Below are 20,275 nucleotides of genomic sequence, written 5' to 3'. Positions count from 1 at the left end.
GACACTCAACCGACTGAGCCACCCAGGTGCCCCTCAATCACTTCTAGTAAGAGACCTCACTGCAATAGGCAATACACGTGAAGAAGTTAAACTCTGAGAAACTCTGCTATTAGTTGATTAATACCCGAGTCTACCACAAAATACAAGATTCTAGCACAAAAGACTGGTAGATAGTTATGGATTGAATGTTTGTGTCTCGACCCCCATCTCTCATCCCACCTCCTCCACCACCAGATTCATATATGGAAACCCTAATCTGCAGGGTGACTATATCTCGAGACACAGCCTCTAAGGCGTAGTAGTTAAAACTAGGATCACAAGGGTGGGACCCTGACCTGGTAGGATCAGTGTCCTTATAAGAAAAGATATCAGGAAGCTCCCACGTGTGTGCTCTTGCTCGCACTCACTCTCCCGCCCCATGTGAACACAGAGGAGAAACCATGGGAGGAGGGAGAGAGAAGGCAGTCCTCTACAAGCCAGGAAGAGGGTCCTCATCAGAAACAAAGCCGGTCAGAACCTTCATCTCTATCTTCAATTTTTAGCTTCCAGAACTGTGAGAAAAATATTTCTGTTGCTTAACCCCCCAGCTTATGGTATTTTGTTATGGTGGCCTGAGCAGACTAAGACAGTAGGCCAGTGCACAATATTAGCCAGTGAACCTGGAGGCTAAGAATGTGTCTTATTTCATTTGTATCCTCAGTGCCTGGCAAGTCGGGCATGTACTGAAGAGGTGCAGGCTCCAACCTCAGCTCCAGCACTTCTCAGTGAGCTGTGCAACTTCTGTAAAGCTCAATTTCTCTCACGTGTCCAGTGGTTGTTTGGGAGGATTAACTAACATATCGTATCTCTTACTATTATTTCTTGCCCAAAGAGAATGCTTTATAACAATAAAAATTTTAAAGGCAGGAGAATAAAATTATGCCATTTTCTTTTGAAACATTTTTTACCACCTCGAGGAAAATTAAAAGAAACAGATAACCAGATGAGGAAGAAAGACCTGGATATCCCAGTTCTAGAAATTTATCCTAAGGAATTAATCAGAGGTATAGTCAAAGATTTAGACCCAAGGACATTCACCTGAAGCACATTTAAGGATGCCAAAAAATTAAAGTACCTGATGTCCAGAAATAGTAATTAAATAAGGGTACATCTAATACAATATATTAGGCCGCTGTTAACTTATGCTTTCAGATTTCATGATAGGGGAAAAATGCTCATGATGTTGTATTATGTAAAAGCAAGATACAATATTACATATAATCTCACTTTTAGGAAACATGCCAAAATATGCCTATCTTTGGGTAGTGGGATTATGAATAATTTTTTTCTTTATCCCTCTCTGAATTTTCCATGTGTGATTATGACTGGTTTTATTTTTTAAATTATAAATTAAAAATTCAAAGTCAGAAGTAAGTGTTAATCGTCTCCCTTTTACAAAGCCTTAGAGGTATATCCTTTTCAGACCTACTCTTATTTAAGAGGAAACAGACCTGGGATACTTTTATTTTCCCAGCTCAGCTACCCAGCTATGAAGGAGCCTGGGAAACCCTTTTATTATTATATATATATATATTTTTTTTTTTTTAAAGATTTTATTTATTTATTTGACAGAGAGAGACACAGCGAGAGCAGGAACACAAGCAGGGGGAGTGGGAGAGGGAGAAGCAGGCTCCCCGCCGAGCAGGGAGCCTGATGCGGGGTTCGATCCCAGGACCCTGGATCAGGACCTGAGCCGAAGGCAGACACTTAATGGACTGAGCCATGCAGGCACCCCTATAATTTCTAATACAATGTTAAAAGTAACTAAAACGTCTGTGTGTGTGTGTGTGTGTGTGTGTGTGTGTGTGTGTGTAAAACGCATTATTCCTATATCCAAAGGAAATGAAGACACTAACTCAGGTATCTGCACGGCTGTGCTCACCACAGCTGAGACGTGGAAACAACCCGGGTGCCCACAGATGAACGGATAAACAAGTCATGCTGTACACATAATGGAATATTATTCATCCATGAAAACTCTGCAAATCCTCCCACTGCAACGACAGGGATGGATCTTGAAGGCATTACGGTCGGTAAATAAGTCAGGGCAAGACAATACTGTATGATCTCCCTTAGATGTGGAACTGAAAAAACCAGAACAGAACCATGCTCACAGAAAGAGATCAGCCTTGGGGTCACCAGAGGCGGAGGGCAGGGAGAGGGGGAGTTGGAGGAAGGTGGTCAGAAGGCACAAACTTCCAGGGTAAGGTCAGTAAGGACCGGCGATGTGACGCATGACATGATGACCACGGCTCTGAATGCTATATGATGGGTCAGTTTTAAGACAGTAAATCCTAAGAGTTCTCATCAAAAGGAAATTTTTTTCTTTTTTCTTTTCTTTCTTTTCTTCTTACTGTATCTATACAAGAAGATGGATGTTAGCTGAACCTACTGTGTACTCATTTCACAATATATGTAAATCAAACCATCATACTGTACACCTTAAACTTACACAATGATGCATGCCAATTATTTCTCAAAAAAAACTGGAAAGAAACTGACTATTCTCAAAGAAACCCTTAAAAGAGAAAGATTGCCCCTATAGGGTTTGTGCACCTGCCCCCCCACATGGTCTGTCACTTGGGGATCTTAGTTCCTCTCAGAGTTGGGTGACTGTCTCAGAAAGGTGGTAGTTTTGGAGGAACCCCAAACCAATGTTTCAATGCAGACTCCCTAAGGGATTTTACTGACCGTTTTAAGATTTCTGGGAAAAAAGGAGAGGCAGATCTCTGATGGACAATACTTGCCACCAACTGGGAGTAGAAATGAATGAACAATGCATTCATTTAGGAAGCATCTTTTAGAAGACAAAACGGGGGTGTCCCGGTAAATGTGAGTGAAGCAACATGAACAATGGAGCTGTAGCTCTGATAGCTTGGTGCACGTGCATTTATTGACAGGCCCCCAAAAAGGAGGTCCTTCGGAGGGAAAAGGGACCAGCATTTTTCCTGGCAGCAACGAAATGGTCCACGGCTAAGCCCAGTGGATGCGCATGGCCTGGCCGAGTGCCAGTGTGGGTGGCCAGGTCTGGGTCCAGCGTGGCCCTGCTCTTCCTACAAATGCAAATGCCCCATCTAGCTACTGCCTTTATCTTTCACAAAATCATTCATTTCCTGTCTGTTTCCTAGTTACAATAACAATCACAAGCTTTAAAAATAGCTTGCCCTATATAATACAGCAGACAGTACCCAATCTGTGTTTCAGGCCTGATGCCCTCACAGATAAAGTTTGGGCAGAATGCATTTTAATTTTTTCAAGGGAATTAGATCCTAAAAATAAATGAATTATGTTGTCCCAATTTATAACTAAATTTCTAGGTGAGAATGTAGAAGTCGATGAGGTGACTGAACTACCTATAGGCAACCACAGGCAGAGAAAATGGACTGTCCACAGGGAGCGGCCCCGTCCTCAGGACCATGGACACGAACTCCTCACCGTCAGCAACTCAGCCTCACACCTGCTTGTGCAGCCTGGCCTCAGGCTGCCTTGACTACAGTTTAGCTAAACACATTACCCAACCTCTGAGTCAGCTCTACCTCCAGAGCTCCCTGTTTCACTTACCCTCCCAATCATCTAGGCTTAAAATACTGGTATGAGTTTGCACTTTGTTCCTCTGGACCCTAATATTCTGTCAATTTTAGCTGCACAATCTCCTTGATATCATCCCCTCCTCTGCAGCTTCCCGAGCGCTAACCTAGCCCTCATCATCTCCCCTCTGGACGCACTGCTCTAAGCTTCCACTGTGCCTGTCCCCAGCTGTGGACCTTCCAGGCTAATTTCTGAAGCACATCATGGATTTGAGGGCTTCCTTAACCAAAAACCTTCACTTGTTTCCTACTGCACTGAAGAAGTCCCTGTGAAACCCTCTCTTGATGATACTGGAATACATTGCTCCGCTGAGGACTGCAGCCCAGAGACAAAGCCTACATTCTTGGGCTTGCCATTCAAAGCGAAGCTATTTATCTTTACTTATCCAACCAACTCCCCTTCATCTGCCCTTTTCCTCACACACACACTGAGCTACTGCTCTTAGATGGACCTAAGTTTCCCTGACGTTTGCTTGCTCAGACTTTTACCTCCACCAAAATACCATCCACCCCTCAATTCCCAGCTCTGACAGTTAACCCAGACATTCCTGATCAAACCAGCCAAAAGCAACCTCCCCTGCTTCCTTCCAGGCTTGCAGCACTTTGATTTATATTTCTTTAAGGCACTGATGATATTTATCCATTCATTCATCGCCTGGCGCATTGTCTTTAGTTATCCATCATGTCTCCTCTGCTAGACTATAAACTTGAGGCAAAATCCATGTCTGAGTTATCCTTTTATTACCTAAAGAGGCTAAAAAGACAGGAAACCAATACTGAGTGTTTACAATGCTGAGAAACTCACACACGTTATCTCAATTAATCCTCCCGAGTCTCACAGAGTTGGGTGTTCTCATTTTACAGAACACAGAGGTTCAAAGCGGTTAGTCACCTCACCCAAGTTCACAGAGCTGGTGAAGAAGAGAGTCTACTCTGAACATACTCCAAGGTCTGCCCATTAATACGAGCCTCCGGACACCACTTGACGCTAAGTAGATAAAACATGGATTAATAAGCATCCCTTAAATGAGAGAGGCTGTCATCTTCTATGTATTAGAAGCCAACTTCATGCAGTACACAAGGATAAACTTATCTCCTTTATGTATACTCAAACTGGACAACAAAACAAAACAAAACAAAAACACTGAACTGGGGCGCCTGGGTGGCTCAGTCGGTTAAGCGTGTGCCTTCGGCTCAGGTCATGATCCTGGGCTCCCTGCTCAGTGGGGAGCCTGCTTCTCCCTCTGCCCCTCCCCCTGCTTGTGCACACTCTCTTTCTCTCTCTCAGGTTAATAAAATCTTAAAAAAATCTAACCACAAAAGGCGGCCCATCACTTCATAGCTGCAGCACACGCGCAGAAAAGAGGCAACAATAACATACAGACAAAGCCCAACTCAGCACAAAAATTCCATTTTTGTTTTCAGAATTACAATTTTTTTTTTTAAATCCCACACCTATGAGGGATCTAGAAACTTGAAGAGGGAAGGGACTGGTTAAGTAAAGGGAAAGAAGGATTTTGGAAAGGACATACGAGGTCTGACGAGTTAGGCAGCAGCTGTGACAGTAAGGCGGCGACGAGAGCCGAGTTTAGCTTGGGTATTTCTCTCAGGTCTTCTGCACAAGAACAAGCCACTCCTGAGTGACTTGAGGAGATGACAAAGGTCAACAAAGCCAAAGTACAACACTTGTGGACCAAAGTGAGTGCCCGGCCAACCAGTACACTCGAGCCTTTCCAACACGTCTGTACCTTTGGCGTGTCGACACATTCCTCTTCCATGAATGCTGCTTCCGCCGGGCAGCCAGATGCCGGGAATGAAAAGGCCTCTACGTTGGACGCCGGAGGGAGGAGAGCGGACCGCATCAGCCGCATGTTTGGTGAGTGCACGGTCACTGGGAGCCCCACCGTCTGTGCCTGCAAATGTGGCGAGAACAGTTTGGGAACATTAGTACTTTCTATACAAATGTACAAAATTGTTGGAATAAAATAACTCTTCCTGGTACAATTAAAGAATAAGTTTTATTTGTTGGAACCCCAGAAAAAATTTGATAAAAAATATATATGGTATGGGTACTGATGTGAACCAGTCTCAGTTTCATTCCTGTTCCACAATGAGGTGCCTAACTTTCACAGAGACAACAAGAAAGCTGGTCTCTGTAAAGAACCTAAGAATGCTGTTTTTTAATTCAACAAACATATATTGTCTATATCCTTAAATATGTCACCATGGAAAGCTATAAAGAATAAAAAGTTCCTGTGTCTTCAGAACTCAGAACTGAACCGGGGTACACACACACAACTTACCCAGAACACAAAGTGTACTGCACTTTGTTTTTCTGGTGGGGTGAGATGGTGTGTATTTCTTGACAAGGGTACATGTGCAGAGAAAGACAAGAGAGGGGGCAGCTACTTGGAGGTGACAGGAGTGTCCTCCTTCCCACGAGGTGCAGAAACTGAACACAGCCTGTTGGCCCAGTGGAAAGCGAGATGCTCATTGCCGAGCAACTTATGTTCCTGAAGTCAACCTACTGTAGAAAGCTCCAGATGGTTTTCAGCCCATTTTCATGTCTTGTTTGTTAAGAACGCTAAGTAAACAAACATTACAAACTCTTCTTTTAAAAAATCATATGGGGGTGCCTGGGTGGCTCAGTCGGTTGAGCATATGACTATTGATTTTGGCTCAGGTCATGATTTCAGGGTCGTGGGATAGAGCCCCAAGTCAGGCTCCATGCTCAGTGGGGAGTCTGCTTCCCCTCTGCCCCTCCCTTCACTCCCATTCTCTCGCTCTCAAATAAATCTTTAAAAATATAATAAAAAAATCATATAACAGAGAATCTTTCTTTAGGACAACTGGTAAGGATTCGATTTGATGTTTTTTTGGGGGCAAGGATTGATTTTAAAGATGAAACTATTGGATAATCCTTCCCTCCCATCAGATGTTTTTTGAACATAATGGACACTGCCAAACATTTGAAGGAACATACTAGTGTCTAAAAGGCAGAGGCATGGCCTATTTTTTCCCTACTATAATCACGTGAAGGGACATAAGGTGGTAAGTTTTAAATTCAAACAAAAAGGAACGATATTGGTATGATTTTAGCTTCTCTCCTCCAGAGACCTGGGTGTGATTCCTGGCTCCATCCCTCACTGTGAACTGCCTAACCTCTGAGTCCTGTTTTCTTTACCTAGAAAAGGGCACAATGCCTATTACACAGTGAAGTTAGGATTACAAAAGGTAACATGAAAGGTCCTTCACTCAGTAATGTTAATTCTGCCCTTCTCCTTCCTTGTAAAGTCGTGAAAAGATCACAGGGATCTAATACAGGAATTAGTCTGCAAATGCATAATTTTGTTCTCAGATATTATCTAATGATTCTCTGCTAAAATTTTAGGTTAATGGTCTTTGACGATAGGGGGTGTGTTAGAAATAGACCTTATATTTGAATATACTTTGAATATATTTAGAATATGCTTTATGTTTGGTACATTCCAACATTAACATCATTAGATATGCTGCGTGAGATAAGGAATAAAGTAGCATTAGCCAAGTGTTGGTATCATATGGGTGGTAAAAACAGAAAAAAAGTACACTGCAAACGATCCTGAGCATGATAAAGAAAAGGCTTTTCTTAGATCATCATTCCTCACACTTATTTCCTGGGCCACTTTTGAGACTAAACAACTTTTTTCCTTTCAAGCATTAGTCATGTAGATTAATTTTTTAAGTCCTCATGTCACAATGTAAAATGTAAACTTCCTAATAGGGTATATTTCATGCATTCTTTTTACCCTTATCATCAGCTTTTCAATCAAAGGATAAAGTTGAACTTTAATTTCTGGTTCCTAAATTTATTAGGCTGCTCTTTGCGAAATAATTTAAATTATTAGGGAAAAGCATTATTTAAAGATACTGCACTGGAAATGAGGTACTAACATGATAACTAGGGTGTGCTGTCCTTCTCAGTCTGCCTCTTATTAGCTGTGACTTTTTAAATGGCAGGATCATGCTATGCCAGACCAAGCGTTACACATTTTCCTTGACAAATTTCACGTCCAACCTGGACTACAGCAACAACTTACTGTGAGCTTGGTATGGTAAGAGGAGGAACATATTTTATTGTGACAACCACTTCATAGGAAATAGGATGGTAGGGTTTTTTTTTTTTTTTTTTTTTTAGGATTCTTGCAATCACTGAAGGGATTAAAGAAGTCTTTTTGGAACAAGGTTGGGTGAAAATATTCAAATGGCATGCTCGGCACTATAGAGTGGACTAAAGAATATGTTATTTTAATACACAGATGGATGATTAATATCCCAAGGAAGCAGACTTTACGAGTTTCTTCAAGAGTGGCAACAGACAATGCTCATGTCCAATTATAATGGTTTTTATTTTATTTATTTATTAAATATTTAATTAATTTATTTATTTGACAGAGAGAGAGACACAGAGAGAGGGAACACAAGCGGGGGGGGGGCGGGGGGGAGAGGAAGCAGGCTTCCCGCCGAGCAGGGAGCCCGACCGGGGCTTGAGCCCAGGACCCTGGGATCACAACCTGAGCGGAAGGCAGATGCTTAATGACTGAGCCACCCAGCAGCCCCAATTGTAATGACCATGTATTTATCGTCTTGAATCTCTTCTGATTTTGTGCTTTTTAGAATAACCATTACAATGAAAATAATGTTTTCTCCTATGGGAAAATCTTTACTGCTCCAATAGGAATATGCTGGTTATGACAGACTTGTGTGTCTCCCCTCAACCCCGCAGTCTGTATGTTAAAGCCCGAAGGCCCAGTGCAGCTGTCTTTGAACAGAGAGCCTTTCAGGAGGTAATTAAGGTTATATGAAGTCATAAGGGTGGGCTCCCAATCTGACAGGACTCGTGTCCCTCTAAGATGAGGGTGAGACACCAGATATCTCTCTCTCTGCACATGCAGAGGAAAGGCTATGTGAGGGCCCACTGAGTAGGCAGCTGAGAGTTCTCACTAGAAGTTAATCTTGCTGGCACCTTGACCTTGAACTTTCAGCCTCCAGAACTGTGAGAAAATAACCTTTTATGATTTAAGCCCCCCAGTCTGTGGTACCCCGGGGCCAACTATACAATGCTTTTTCTAATAGCTGTAGAGGGCAACCTCTCATCAGTGATTAAAGAAGTGGGATGAGTGTTTCACTCTTGTCTACTTACAGTTGATAGAAACTTGGGGCAGAAGGGCTAGCAGTTAGGATTCATGAGAGAAGGCATGACACGAGTTTCTTCTAAACAGTTGTCTATGGTCAACTAGAGGGAACATTTCTTGCATAGTATATGGCAAATGTAAGTACTCTAAATCATTCTGAGATAGGACTCTCACTGTTTTCTAAGTAGTAATAATGGGTACTTTCTCACTAGACCATACATTCTTTAGGGGCAGGGACTATTTGCTGGGGACCTCTGACGCCACGGTGGCAGGGACTGGGCCTGGCGCAGAAGTGCTCTGTTTGCTGAACTGAGCTGCTGGTACAAGTTACCTAATTTTATCTTTGTAGCAAACTCATGAAGTAGATATTGATATTTCCATTTTATATTTAAAGACACTGGAGCTGAGAGAGCCTGGCTTGCCAGTCACACAGCTCCGTATTGAACCCAAGGTCCACGTGATTCCACAGCTCATGTGATCTTTGCATGGGATTACTTTGCTTCCCCAATTTCCTATTGTTATACCAACTAACACGTGATCTGCCACTTCTTTAAGCCAATAGCAGAACAAAGAATTAAAGAGAGAAGGCTCTACTGAAACTAAGTGCAGAGAAATCTATTTTTTAACAAGTTCAACAAAACATGAGAATGTGAAATCTCATAGGGAAGGGAGCATCTTCTTCAGCCCTAGTGCCTGCTACCTTAGCATCCAGAAGGCACTCTAAAGAAGTCTGTGAATGAACACTGAAGACTTCCACTTGAATTAGATACATTTTTAAGTCCCAGTAAGTAGCTTTCTATGACAACTTAGGCCAATGCATAAAATGAAAAGAATTCATGTGGTGCTTGGTAATAAAAAACAATTATCAAACGTTAAGAAGCCATGTTATACATCTGAACTCTCAGCCAAATTAAACATAATTTGAGCTTTCCTAGGGAATCTGCTTCAAGCTTAGATAAGAAAGGCAATCATGTGCAATAATAATATGCATGTGCCCAGGGTCGATCATTTACGTAACCCGTGCCCTCGCCTGTGTACTACGAACAAGAATAAAGAGACTTGGGAGGGAAAGCCTGTACAGCACTGGGGGCTTCCCTGTTTCCTCTCCTTCTGCCTGGCAGCATTTTCCAGAGGGAAGGGGTACCTCTACATCTCACTTTTACTACTCCGATTGAGGGATTCTCATTTTATCCCCCTCCTCTCTGGAAAGCAAAACCATTCAACATTGAAGGATTCTAACTGCTCAGAGATACTCTAATCTGGAACTTTATCTATGCATTACTCATATTAATATCAATATTCACATTATTTTATATATTAAAGTGTGTATAACAGTGTATACCACTTGCCTACTAAAATCAAGATACTAATTTTGTTGGTCCCTCCCCCCGCAACATGTTCTATAGAAGCCAATGCAAAACTCTAGTAAATCCTATAAATTTTGTAAACTGCCAAACGAGAAATACAAAGTCAGAACTTCTCAGCTCTTCCTCGCCCTTGGAACAGAGTAAAGCACTCACAGAAGTGGATGGAAATCCTAATAGACTGTACGCATGTACCATGCCTCTTTCTCAACCTCTCTGCAGATGATTTCCCACCTCCCGTCAGCCTCAGCCTCTGTCCTGGCATCCAGATCCATTCTTCGCGTCAAGCAACCAAGTCAGTGCCACCACTTACTCTCCCTCCTTCGGGCTCGAGAAGAGAGTCGCCTCTAAAGCACTGTTGTCCCTTGCTCCCCAACATTTCCTTCTTACTTTACAGAATCAACATGTATAGGGCACATTCGAAGTGCTGCACAATTATCAACTAATTCAAACATCAGAACAGTCTCTAATTTTCCTCGTTTTATAGTTTGGGAAACTGAGGCACAGAACGACCTAAGGTAACTTTCTGAAGGACAGGCAGCAGGAAAGGGCTGCACCTGGGGTCTGCGCCAGGGCACCTGCGTTAACCACCGCTGAGTCCGTCCAGAGTCCACCCGAGACGGTCTGGGCCCATCCGCTCCACTCTGCTCCCACCAGCACCGTGTTAGTTCAAGCCTCCAGTATTTCTCAGCCCCTCACTGCTTTCCCCCAAGTTCTTCTCGTCCCTGTGCAATCTACCCTTCCTGATGTCACAGATTAGTCAGCCTAAAGCCTGGATGGGATTTTATCACTCTCCTGCTTCTGTCTCCAGTTGTTCCTCAGTATTTCCTGAATCGTAAGTAAAAAGTCTCTCCTTTGGCTTTCGAAGCATGGCTTCAACTTACCACGCCAGCTTTTTCATTTCCCTGTGCGCTTCAGTTCAGTCCCCTACACTTACCCACTCAGCGCTTCTGCTGCCTACGTACAATGCCTTCAACCCTGCTTCTCCCTGGCAAAGGCCCACACACCCCTGAAGATCCGAGCCCTGTGGGAAATGCTAACCCTCCCGTGAAGCCTTTCCTAGGCAGATGTGTCGCTCCCCCCTTTGCCCGTGGTTCTTCTCCCAGATTTACCTTTCTCTATTTTGAACGATGGTTACTTATGATGATGTCTTACTTTGTTTTTATACTGTCATGACTCTGAGGGCCGTGTCCGGGTTTTATGTATTTCATCCCCTATCATGCCTAATGTAGAAGCTTGCATACGGTAAATCTGCAGTAAAAATTCATTAAATGGAATTGAGTGTACAGGCTAGTGACATTAATTCCCACCATAAATCAATGATTAAAAAATGAGAAAACTCTTAAAGAAAAAAAACTGAAATAAAATTAATCCTTAGAAATAGGAAGATGCAGGGGCGCCTGGGTGGCTCAGTTGGTTAGGTGTTTGCCTTCGGCTCAGGTCATGATCCCAGGGTCTTGGGATCGAGCCCCACATCAGGCTCCCTGCTCAGCGGAGAGTCTGCTTCTCCCTCTGCCTCTGCCTCCTCCTCCCCCCTGCTCATGCTCTGTCTCCCACTCTCTCTGTAAGATAAATAAAATCTTAAAAAAAAAAAAAAGAAAGAAGATGCTAAAACATTTGAGAATCTAGGAAGTGACGGGCAGAAACTTTACAGAAGAACTGCGTGTAGAGGATGAGATCCTAACCCCCATTGTACTACAAGATGAAAAATGTGTCAAACATGTGAACAGGCACCTGCAAGATAAGACCACTGGCTAATGCGGCGTTACCTTGGCAACTGTTTGTTCAGCCACGGTGCTAGGCCGCCGCTGGCGGGCATCGAGTCTCTGCTCCACGGGAAAACTGCTCCGATGTGATTTCAGGCGCTCCACCAACAAGTAATAAATGGCAGCAAAGTGGTTATAGCTCTTGTTCTGCAAAGACTGAAAGAGAAAACAAGTGCTGAAGGCAGAGAAGCATAAAAGCCAGTCCAGTGATCTACATCTTTCTGAAAAAGGAGGGCAGAAATCATGAGAGAGTCACGAACAAAGTGTGTCTAGAACAAAAGCTGTTCCAGAATTCAGAAGAACAGGGAGCTCTGAGTTTTTAGTGCTGATTACACGAAGGCTGATGCCCCTAAGTGACTGGCCCGTTTACAGTAACAGGCTCCACCTGCTTTTCTGTGTGCAGGAGGGACGCCACTGCTGTCTCATGCGTAGGTCCCCAGTGCTGCCCATGGTCCCATCTCCTCGTTGTGACCATGGTGTAAGGTCCCTTACAACCTGGGCCCACGGGCTCGAACTCCACAACTTTGGCACAAGTCCAAACTGCTGCAAACTCTGAAATGAATGATTAAAGTCTTTGGGGAAGTTTCCGGTGATTATTTGGGCTGGAGAGCGACGTTTGGAGGCCGAGCTGAGAGACACTGTGTCTCCGTTCTTAGGTAACTTTTTCCTCTTGTTTTTGCAGTCCCACCCTCTTGAAGCCTTGAAAATAAAGTTGCTTCCCAATTTTTCACATCCCTCGCCAGCCAGCTTTCCCAGGGTACTAGTGGAACAGAGGAACAACTGCTCTTGTGGCTTCTAATTCAGCCTGACCGTCGGCATGGGCGCTGTGCAGGGCGCTCTGGGTGCAGAGCACGCACAACAGAAGTCACAGGCCCATGGGGCTGCCCTCCCAGCGGCCCTTCGGGGTCTGCTTCACGGCCGAGGACAGAAACACGCCGCTGAGCGCAGGACAAACAAAGCAGTAGGGCCAGTCTGGCTTGGCTCTCAGCAGCACAGTTTGGAGCACTGTAAGTTCACAAGAGGCATTTTGTATTCTTTCTTGTTATGCCTCCTCTGTAAGAGCACTGTTGGTTTTTTGCTGTTGTGGAGGTCAGGAAAATGTGTTTCTCCTAGGAATATACGCACTACTAATGGACAGAAATAAGAGAGGAGGAATTTCCCAGGCTCACGACCCTCAGTTCTACGACCGAGAGTACTTCCAAATCTGGAATCCACCTGTTTCTGCCTTCTCAGCTTCCCCAGCTCACAGCCTACACCCCACTGGCTTTCCTGTTTCCTGATCGGCCCTCAGCCTTGTTCCCTAGCTGTACATTTATGTTGCATTTAAACTAGCTTATGATCTGGATAAAACTTCATGCTTCACCTTAGATGAAATTTTCTACTTTGTATTTGTTAAGTTTTCATCTTTGTCTTTTCCCCATCCTATATAAACTCCACCTCTTGAATTTTTTGGCAGATGGGGCAAAGGCAGGAATTCATATATTGAATAAAAAAGCAAACATGAAATAGAGTCTGACTGTAATCTTCAGGGAAAACTAAACAGTATGCCTAGGTGTTGGGGGTGGCTGTGCCGGAAGACCGTCAGTAAAATCTCTGATCACTTTACCTCAATGGTTTTCTGCTGATCTATTCCAAGGCTGTGCATCAATCGCAGAACCTGTTCATTAAATTCCCCAATGGATGGTTCATTTTCTTGCCCTTGTGGATAGAGAACAGGTCTCTGTACAGGAACTTCTACGAGCATCCATTTATGCTCCTTGATTTGAGCTATCGTTAGCCGTTTGGACGGGTCTAGGACCAACATCCTTCGAATAAGGTGCTCACAATCTATGGAAAACACAATGTTACAAAAGTCATATAAATCACCTTGCACTTCAGGGTACTGGCTTGACTCATGTGACTCTGCACAATGGCATTAATCTCTGTATCCTCCACAATGTCCACTGGAAAGCAGAAGGTCAAATGAATAAATGAACACAGGAAAGCCAGTTGTACTGATCAGATTCCCATGGTGAATGTTGACACAAAAGTAACCACCACTGAGAATGAATACTTAAGAAAATCAGGAGGGTGTAGGTCTGTCCAATTTTGTGCTAAATGAACCTTTCTATTGAATTTCTCAAGTGAAAAGATCTAGCCACAGACTTAGATTCTGCTGAAGACAAAAGCAAGCCTTCTCCTAGAATGAGCATCATACACATGGAGCCCCAGTCACTTCTGAGGCTGACACACCAGAGGCTACGTGTGTGAGGCAAGAGCTCTCCAGAGGACTGCTGCTCTTCTCCTGTCAGTGCAGCTGAGAAAAACACACATGAAGCATTAGTTACTTCTGATTATATTACAAAAACTGCACTGCTGTGACTTGGGCACCAACTTATTCTCGGAGCGGACATCATGCTCTCTACCACCCCACAGAAGCTAGCCTCATACCCTCTGCTATGTGCCAGGCACCATGCAAGCTGCTTTACACAGATTACTTCCATTCATCTTCACAGCGCCCTTACCGGGAGCCACTGTTCTTCCCATGTTGTAGCCTGAGGACACGGAAGCACAGGGAGGGGACATAACTTGTCAAAAGCAGACTGCCAGTAAGTGGTGGACTCGAGATTAAAACCAGGCAGCCGGGTTCCAAGGTCTATGCTCTTAACTACTAGAGCTTTATTTCTACCATGACTAGGAACGAAAGAGTTAAGGATGACCACCAAAACCTGAGGAGGAAACGTAGCTGAGCAACAACCCAACTGGTTGTACGTAACAAGCTAATCCAAGTCAGGCTGGGGCCAGGGCACTGCATCTTAATCCAACAGCTTCGCCAGTTTTTAATTCAATTAAAAAATGTAATTTTGCAACTTCTCACCAAAAGATATAGGAAAACTATTTCATAGAGTAAAATGGTTGTGAATCTATCTCCAAAGTGCTTCTCTAAGTCTAAAATAAACTGGGGACATTTATAGACCCAGAGTACATGCGAAGACTTGCTGTTCTTAACCTGGAAAGCTTTCCGTTTTCAGTTACAAGTAGGAAGGCTACAGCTTCTCTCACCTACATGGAGGGGGCTGCTTACTTCTATAGCTTTTCAAGTGACTCAATCACTTTGTTTGGCACCCAAACTCTTAGAACAAGGGAAGCCTTTGCCGAGGCATTTCATTCGGAGCACAAATTCTATAAAGCACAAGTATAAGACAAACCGGTTACCTTCTGACATGAAATAAGGAATCCGGAATCTTCCTTCTAAAACTCTCTGCCTCAAAATTGGAAGAGTCGGTCCATCAAAAGGCAGAGCTCCACAGACAAGGACATAAAGAACAACTCCCATGCTCTAGGGTAGAAAACAAGGCAGTCACTTTTCCACTGAGGACTTTAAACACTCTTTGTTTTCCTAAACATCCCCAGGGCCCTTAAAATCATACGGGCTGAAAAATTCCTGTTTGGATTTACTATTTTCTCAGAATTTCAAAACAACACAAGACAAAGCAAAACTAAAACTCTGACTACTGCAATAAAATATCCTATAATAAATACTCAAAGATCTGAATTTAATCATTTTGATTACTACTTAACGTTAAGTTATGGCCGATATTAAAGTAATAACATCTGTCCTTAGACGTTCTTTCCTAGAACTTAATTCAAAAATGCTCTAATTACAGTCCAGTGGACAGGGAAAGTATGAACTACTACCTATGTGTTAGGTACCAAGAGCTTCAAAGACAGGCCAAAGTACCAGTTATTACCGTTAGAGATGCATTTAACACAGCAAAGGAAAGAAATACCCAGATATCCAGCTGCGGTCCTTCATACTGCTGCCCTTCAAAGACTTCTGGGGCTGCATAAGGGGGGCTGCCACACCACGTTGCCAGCAGTTCACCACTTTTAAAGAAATTTCCAAAACCGAAATCTATTGGAATGGAAATAAATGTTACTTTCATCTATGCTCTCAACTATACTGAATTTCTTGTAGTAAATTTTACAATATGCTGTATCAACAATAGCACTGCTATGGCATCCGTCTTGTGCTGTGTCTGCAGCACTGAGCACAATGTCTAGAAAATATCAAGTATTCCATAAATATTTGTTGAATGAATGTATAAATAAATCAAGTTTTCTTCTCAAAGAGAATGAGTGAGAGGTTGGAAAAAGACTTTAGAATCATGTATTTTTTTTTCTTTAAAGATTTTATTTGACAGAGAAAGACACAGCGAGAGAGGGAACACAAGCAGGGGGAGTGGGAAAGGGAGAAGCAGGCTTCCCGCCGAGCAGGGAGCCCGATGCGGGGCTCGATCCCAGGACCCTGGGATTGTGACCTGAGCCAAAGACAGACGCTTAACAACTGAGCCACCCAGGAGCCCCTAGAATCATGTATTTTTAAGTCTATTGGTGTAGACAACCAACTTGAATTTGAAAATCTTAGAGTTTCAATTACTCCATGATTAAGCGCTCTCCATCTTTTTTTTTAATTAAAAAAAAAATCCTTTTTTCAGTAAGCTCTATACCCAAATGGGGTTTGAACTCATGATCCTGAGATCAAGAGCCACATTGCTTTACCGACTAAGCCAGCCAGGCACCCCAAGAGCTCTTTATCTTTTATAGTCTATAAAGAAACAAATGAGTAAAATTTTAAGATATTTACCTAAACACAACTGAGTGACTGGCTGCTCTTGCAGCCATTACCCAGAGTAGCAAGATATATTTTATACCTTTATTTATACCTTTTAAAGCAACTGAGTATAGTGTTTCTTAGGTAACAATTCTCTAAGCGTTGGCCTACACATTCTGATTTAGGCAGATATGCATCTGAATAGCTCACTAATATGTGTTGGCTCTCTGGCCCGCCAGCCACAAGCCACCTATCACCAGTATCACTTATTCACTCATTTATGGAGTGCAGTGGCATTATACCTCTAAACAGTTAATGATCTTCCTTTTATGACATTAGTCATACTGAATCTACAGCTTTGATAGACAGCAGGCTCTTTGGAAACACTGTATTCAGATGCTTTCACTATGCATGAAAATTACAGAAGACAAATTTCAGTGAGTTTTGGTATAAATGCAAGCCTGTACCCTTTTGCCAAGCTCTATTCTTACTGAGGAAACAAATTCCTATTATTCTGTAAGTTATACGAATACTGTCTTCTGTTGTAAACACTGCTGACAGGACACTCCTTAGTAAACTGGCTCTACTCCCAGCTAGTATACGGTGCTGCATGGACGGTGAGCTTCAAAAGGTGTCCTAAGGGGCACCTGGGTGGCATAGTCGGTTGAATGCCCAACTCTTGATTTCAGCTCAGGTCATGATCTCAGGGTCCTGAGATTAGGCCCTGCATAGGGATCAGCGCTCAGCGAGGAATCTGCTTGAAATTCTCTCTCTCTCTCTCCCTTTGCCCCACCCACTTGTGCTCTCTCTCTCTCTCTAAAATAAATACATCTTTAAACGATAAAATAAAAGGTGTTCTAAGAGGACTGGATCGAGTTGCCAGTGCCAGACTCACTGGCTATGTGACTTTGTATCAGTCTCTGTGAGCCTTGGCTTCCCTATCTGTCAAGTTGAAATAATAAATATCTGTAGTCCCCAAGTTGTGAAGATCACTGAGTTAACATAAACTCACACTCTAGTCACACCTTGAGACTACGGCACACAGTAAGTATACTGTAGGCGAAGCATTCTCCTAGCTCCCGGACACACCCACTGGCGGCAAGCAGTAGCGACAGTAAGAGGAGTCACCATCCCCAGCACCACAGCCCTACGGCAGAGTACAAACTCTCAAGTTAGGGAGAACTAGAGCAGAGTTCCACTTTTCCCACTTTTCTAGCTTCAGGTTTCCTTTGTAGATTATTTAACTTCCCGAATCTAAGTTTTTATATCTATAAATGTAGTGATAATCCACCTACCCAGACAGGATGCCGTGAGGCTTAAATGAGATTAAACATGTAAAGTGCCTGGAACATAGATGTCAAATGTCAGCTCCCTTCTTTCGTGAAGCCATCATTATCAACTACCACCTTTCAGAGAAAAAGGTTCTGAGAAAGTGTACAGGAAGGGCAGAAAAGTGTAGAGAACCCTGAGGGTTCAGAAGACAAATGAGGGTGCATGTGGGCAAGAGCCTCAGACACTGTCTACACCTGGTGGAACAACACCATGCTCTGGTCCTGGCATCCAGGAGTAGGAGGCAATGAGAACCTCTCCCTTCATAATGGGACCACAGCTCAGTCCTACACTCCACTTTCCAAAAGGACTGCCAGAGAGGTCTCATCTTCTCAGGTCCACCTCCATGACTAACCACTCCTATGACATCATAACCCATATGTCCTTATTGATGCACATTTCTAATTTTCTAGAAAAACTATACTCTCAAATGAGTCAAGGACTATATGTTCAAATAACATTTGAAGAGGAAAATGTTAATTTCACTTACATAGAGAAGCACCAGAAGCTCTAGTATGTGTGTTTGGAGATCCTGAAATAGGTCCAATATTGCTCTATTTAAACCATAATCACAGGATGAGTTTTAGGTCATGCAAGTTGAGGATACCCTCCAAATAACACCGTAAAGTTTTAATGTCTCAAGAGCCGTTTGGCCTTGAGACTCCTCCTCCTACAATTTGGCCTTCCCTGGACTCCGGTGGAAAGTGTCATCTCAAAGGAGTGACGGGGCCTGGTGGCCTGGCCTCCTTACTACAGAGGCTCTCACTGGTATGCCTCATAGGCAAGAAGAGAGCAAGAGCTAGGAAAGCACAGCTGTGCCTATGGCAGCCCAGTCTCAACTGTGGCTTTACACAACTAGAACAAAGAAGATGTCTGTTAACTTCCGAGGAGAGTGGTATTAAGCAGTCTGTTAACTTCCAAGGAGAGTGGTATTAAGCAGTTCTTCAGTTCCCGACAGTTTCCTGTCGGGAACTGAAGAAAATAAACCAAGAGCCAGTGGCAACATTAAAAGAAATGCCAAAAGACAACTGGGTTCACTAAAGCTATTACAGTAGCATATATGCAGATGCCTTTATTATTATTATTTTTAAGTAGGCTCCACATACAGTGTGGAGCCCGACGTGGGGCTTGAACTCCATGACCCTGAGATCAAGACCTGAGCAGAGATTGAGAGACGCTTAACTGACTGAGCCACCCAGGCGTCCCCAGATGTCTTCTATAACCTTGTCAAAGCATTTAAACATTGTATTTGTAATCATATGAGGCGGGTTAAGGAAGACTTTGGAGTCATGACGGTAGATTAGGATCAAATCCTGGGTTGTCCACTTAGCTTGGGCAAATGTGTGATCTTGGGCAAATTACTTCTTAGAGCCTTGGTTTCCACATTTGCAAAATGGGGACAATATCTACACTTCATCAAGTTAAGTTACAACGAATGGGTAGACAAGTAGACTTATAAGTAGATATTATATAATGCTTTAGGCATGCTATTGAAACATACTGAGTAAGCAACCCAAGAGGAAAAGAGCAATTCTTCTTACTATTTTACTTACCTATTTCCCCCATCAGACTAAATTTCTTGAGAAGGGAAGGGAGAAATGATACATATCTGTACTCCCAGCACTTAGCATGTGGGCTGTAGACAACAGTCATTCAATAAAGGTTTGCTGAATGACTATGTTGTCATCTCTTTTGTAAGTGCTTACTATGGGCCAGAAGCTGATCTAAGCTTTCTAAAGAGGATTTCTTCTTAAAAACCCTATGAGGTATCCTTATTTTAGGAGAAAGTGAGGATAGAAAGTTAAATATCTTTGTAAAGACTGAAGACCTGGAACAGAAACCACGTGTGACAACAGAGCCCTCCCTGTTAGCCACCACCTTTATGTCCTTCCCTGGCACCGTGATATGCAACTAAATATTTTTGAACAAGTTAATAGTTGTCAGGTTTAAGAAGTGGCAATGGAAAGGCACTTAAAAAAAAAAAATGAAGGGAGGGAAATCGGAGGGGGAGACGAACCATGAGAGACTATGGACTCTGAGAAACAAACTGAGGGTTCTAGAGGGGAGGAGGGTAGGGGCATGGGTTAGCCTGGTGATGGGTATTAAAGAGGGCACGTACTGAATGGTGCACTGGGTGTTATGAACAAACATTGAATCATGGAACACTACATCAAAAACTAATGGATGTAATGTATGGTGATTAACCTAACATAATAACATAAAATTTTTTAAAAAAGCCCTTTTATTTCTTCATAGGAACCTGGCTAATTTGCTTTATTCAGTCTGCAGCTTTCTGCTTAACAGCATCTAAGAGTGCATGAGGGGTGAGCAAGAGCGATGCCATACAGAAATGGCATAGCTGGGCAGGATTTGTTTATTGCCTTTTATTCAAATGCAGTGGGTTAGTGTTCATCACACCAAC

At 43.1% G+C, this 20,275-nt stretch overlaps 1 protein-coding gene and 1 pseudogene across 9 annotated transcripts in view; both read right to left on the bottom strand.

Moving 5' to 3' along the window:
• The window catches only part of SIK2 (salt inducible kinase 2), a 121,767-nt gene that overhangs the window by 7,691 nt on the left and 93,801 nt on the right, over positions 1–20,275 (bottom strand). For all 9 annotated transcript variants that reach the window (XM_025893658.2, XM_073903728.1, XM_073903729.1 and 6 more), the window contains 5 exons: positions 15,701–15,825; positions 15,126–15,249; positions 13,537–13,757; positions 11,934–12,086; positions 5,375–5,539 (listed from right to left, as the gene is read on the bottom strand). In XM_025893658.2, coding sequence (XP_025749443.1) covers positions 5,375–5,539; positions 11,934–12,086; positions 13,537–13,757; positions 15,126–15,249; positions 15,701–15,825 — 788 coding nt within the window. The remainder of the gene's footprint in view (positions 1–5,374; positions 5,540–11,933; positions 12,087–13,536; positions 13,758–15,125; positions 15,250–15,700; positions 15,826–20,275) is intronic.
• The window catches only part of LOC112840328 (DNA primase large subunit pseudogene), a 122,262-nt pseudogene continuing 121,277 nt past the window's right edge, over positions 19,291–20,275 (bottom strand).

This window comes from Callorhinus ursinus, unplaced genomic scaffold, assembly GCF_003265705.2.
Source record: "Callorhinus ursinus isolate GAN/ISIS: 27379988/994484 unplaced genomic scaffold, GSC_fseal_2.0 scaffold19, whole genome shotgun sequence".
NCBI lineage: Eukaryota > Metazoa > Chordata > Mammalia > Carnivora > Otariidae > Callorhinus > Callorhinus ursinus.
The sequence above is the reverse complement of the archived record's forward strand: the minus strand, read 5'-3'. Positions and strand labels throughout refer to the sequence as shown.